General features: G+C 38.2%; 1 protein-coding gene across 1 annotated transcript in view; it reads right to left on the reverse strand.

Annotated features, from left to right (window-relative positions):
• Positions 1 to 542: 542 nt before the first annotated feature.
• muc (dihydrolipoamide S-acetyltransferase muc) overlaps positions 543 to 2,720 on the reverse strand; it is a 4,541-nt gene continuing 2,363 nt past the window's right edge. The window contains exons 4-8 of the mRNA XM_011302608.1: positions 2,408 to 2,510; positions 1,741 to 2,129; positions 1,300 to 1,658; positions 813 to 1,112; positions 543 to 696 (exon numbers count right to left, since the gene is read on the reverse strand). Coding sequence (XP_011300910.1) covers positions 567 to 696; positions 813 to 1,112; positions 1,300 to 1,658; positions 1,741 to 2,129; positions 2,408 to 2,510 — 1,281 coding nt within the window. The 3' untranslated portion in view covers positions 543 to 566. The remainder of the gene's footprint in view (positions 697 to 812; positions 1,113 to 1,299; positions 1,659 to 1,740; positions 2,130 to 2,407; positions 2,511 to 2,720) is intronic.

The following is a 2,720-nucleotide window of genomic DNA, read 5'->3' on the forward strand; positions in this document are numbered from 1 at the left end:
TCCATAATTTATTATACACTTTATTCTCATCAAACGATTTAATTTCTCTCTGATAATTACAATTGAATTTGCTACAACAATAACGTAACAATTATTGTTTTTCTGTCCACAAAAATAATATTTTTTTATAATTATTTACAATGGGATCAGAAACAATCATGAGGGTAAGAAAAAGAAATCACTAGATCCCGTGAACCGAATTTCGGTCATAAAGCAATCTATTATAAATTAAACTTGTAATTAGACGTCGTTTCACCAGGAATATCGTCGTATCGCACATTTTCTTCCATCATTGACTGATTTCGAAAAATGTACGTCGCTTGTGTGATTCTACTTTCGAGTGATAAATTTTTTTGTCTAAGAATCGATAACTAATCATGTACGCAATGATACGCCCATCAAATTAGTCCACTGTTATTGATAATACAATTAATAAATAAATTTCTCAGATACAGACACGTATCATCTTGTACTCAGGGAGAGTGCATCATACTCTCCAGTGTGGCTGAACTAATTTTTAATTGAATCGGCAGCGATTTTCGTTTTTTTTTCGATATCTCTTATTTTTAGAGGAGCATTGCCGATGGATTTTCCAATAAGCTTTTCAATGCCGACAGCCATTGTGCACCTACTGCACCGTCTACAGTTCTGTGGTCACAACTAGCTGTTACAGTCATATATTGAGCAGTGGTGAACCTGAAAATATATTTTTTAAAATTCATTACAATTGCTCAAAGGTATGTAAAATAATTGTTTCAAATATCGTTTTGATTTCTCAAAGAGATAGTGTTAAAAAGTAATGAAAGAATTACCCTCGTTCGTTATTGGCAGGAATAAGCCTAGCTTCTGTGGTTCCCACAGCCAGGATGATGGACTGGGGTGGATTTACAATGGCAGAGAAATTTTTCACTCCGAACATGCCGAGGTTGGAGATTGTAATCGTACCACCTTGGAACTCCTGAGGTTGAAGTTTACCCTCCCGAGCTTTTGCTGCTAGTGCTTTGACGTCTTTACTGATTTCTACAAGACCTTTCCAGTCTGCTCCAAAGACTATTGGTGTAATTAAGCCAGCGTCCGTACTTACAGCTACACTGACATCTACATTATCATACCTAAAAAATTTCAGAGTACCTCATTAACTGATTTTTTTTAATATTAAAATTTTCCAGCAGGGGATTGCCAAATAATGACACTGCGATATTCAGTCAGTGGCAAGTAAAATCAACACTTCAAATTGTTTTTTTTTTATCTATTATATAGGTAGTAGGAGAGTTACAGCTGTGATGATGCAAAACTTACTGTCGAATTACGTTTCCCATCCAAGCACTGTTGCACTCAGGTACCTTCTTACAGGCCATAGCAATAGCTTTGATGATGATATCATTGACACTCAACTTGACTTTCTCCTTCTCCAGCATTTTATTGAATTGTTCTCTTATGGCTAGAGCAGAGTCCATTCTAACATCAATTGATAGGTAATAATGTGGGATTGTCTGCTTGCTCTCTAATAAACGTTTTGCAATAACACCACGGATGCTAGATACGGGAATATCAACTCCTCCAGCAAATGCAATTCCAGGTGAGCCAGCAGATGCCGGTGATGCGCCATCCAGGTCTTTGGAAGTTATCGACCCAAACAGTCCCGATCCTTTCAATCCCTTTTTGGCAGAAAAAATATATTAATTGAGTGAATATATTTTCACTGCATTTCAATACCTTCTGAAATATATTTCAATGTACCTGAAGGCTTAATCCTCTTTCAGCAGCTAATCTTTTTGCCATGGGACTTGCAAAAATTCTATCTCCAGCACTAGTAGGCACTGATGGGGCGACCGCAGGGGTAGAAGCAGCTCTTGGTGCTGCTGGTGGAGGTGGTGGTGGTGCAGCAGCTGTAGCTGGAGCAGCAGGTGTAGGTGAGACAGCAGTTCCATCATCTTTGAAATCTTTAAATACCGCTACATCTGACTGTTGCTCCACGATAATGCAAACAAGAGAGCCAATGCTGATGTTCTTAGTCCCAGCTGGTACAACAATCTTAGCTAGATAACCTTCTTCTGGAGTTTCGAACCCCATCGTAGCTTTGTCCGTTTCAATTTCAGCGAGAAGGTCACCCTCATTCAGTTTGTCACCTATTGATATATCAATTAATTAAATTCCAATTATTGAACTCTTCTGTGTAGAATTAATTGAATCAATCTGCCATACACCTCATTGTAGGATTTACATCACATTTGGGAGTCAGAATCATTTTGTAATCTATTCAGCGGCTTACGGTCTGGCAAATCCCCTCGTCTCTAAAAAAATGTTATCTACCCATTTTTTAGGCGCTAGTCTTCCCGTGAAGATTTAGAGAAAGCCATTGAATTGCTGGATCGAATGAAAAATAGGTAACTGAATAGATTACTACCTTCTTTCTTCTGCCAACTGATAATCGTCCCCGTCTCCATCGTAGGTGATAGCGCAGGCAGAGTGACTTTCACATGATCTGGATAATCCGCGTAAAATCGAAACTGTTGCCTCCAGGGGCATGTCGATCTCAAAAAATTGCATCCCTGACTTCTGCAAATGAATTCTACTCAATGATTTGTAAAAGTTATCCAATCAATGGCCGTTTTTGAATCTCTAAGAGCTAACCTAACCTCATTAACTTTAGCTCAACCATTGCAATTTATAACAAAAAATTGTCTGCAGTATTGATGGTGGAAATTTAAATACCTGGG

This window comes from Fopius arisanus, unplaced genomic scaffold (assembly GCF_000806365.1).
Source record: "Fopius arisanus strain USDA-PBARC FA_bdor unplaced genomic scaffold, ASM80636v1 scaffold00028, whole genome shotgun sequence".
NCBI classification, from domain to species: Eukaryota; Metazoa; Arthropoda; class Insecta; order Hymenoptera; family Braconidae; genus Fopius; species Fopius arisanus.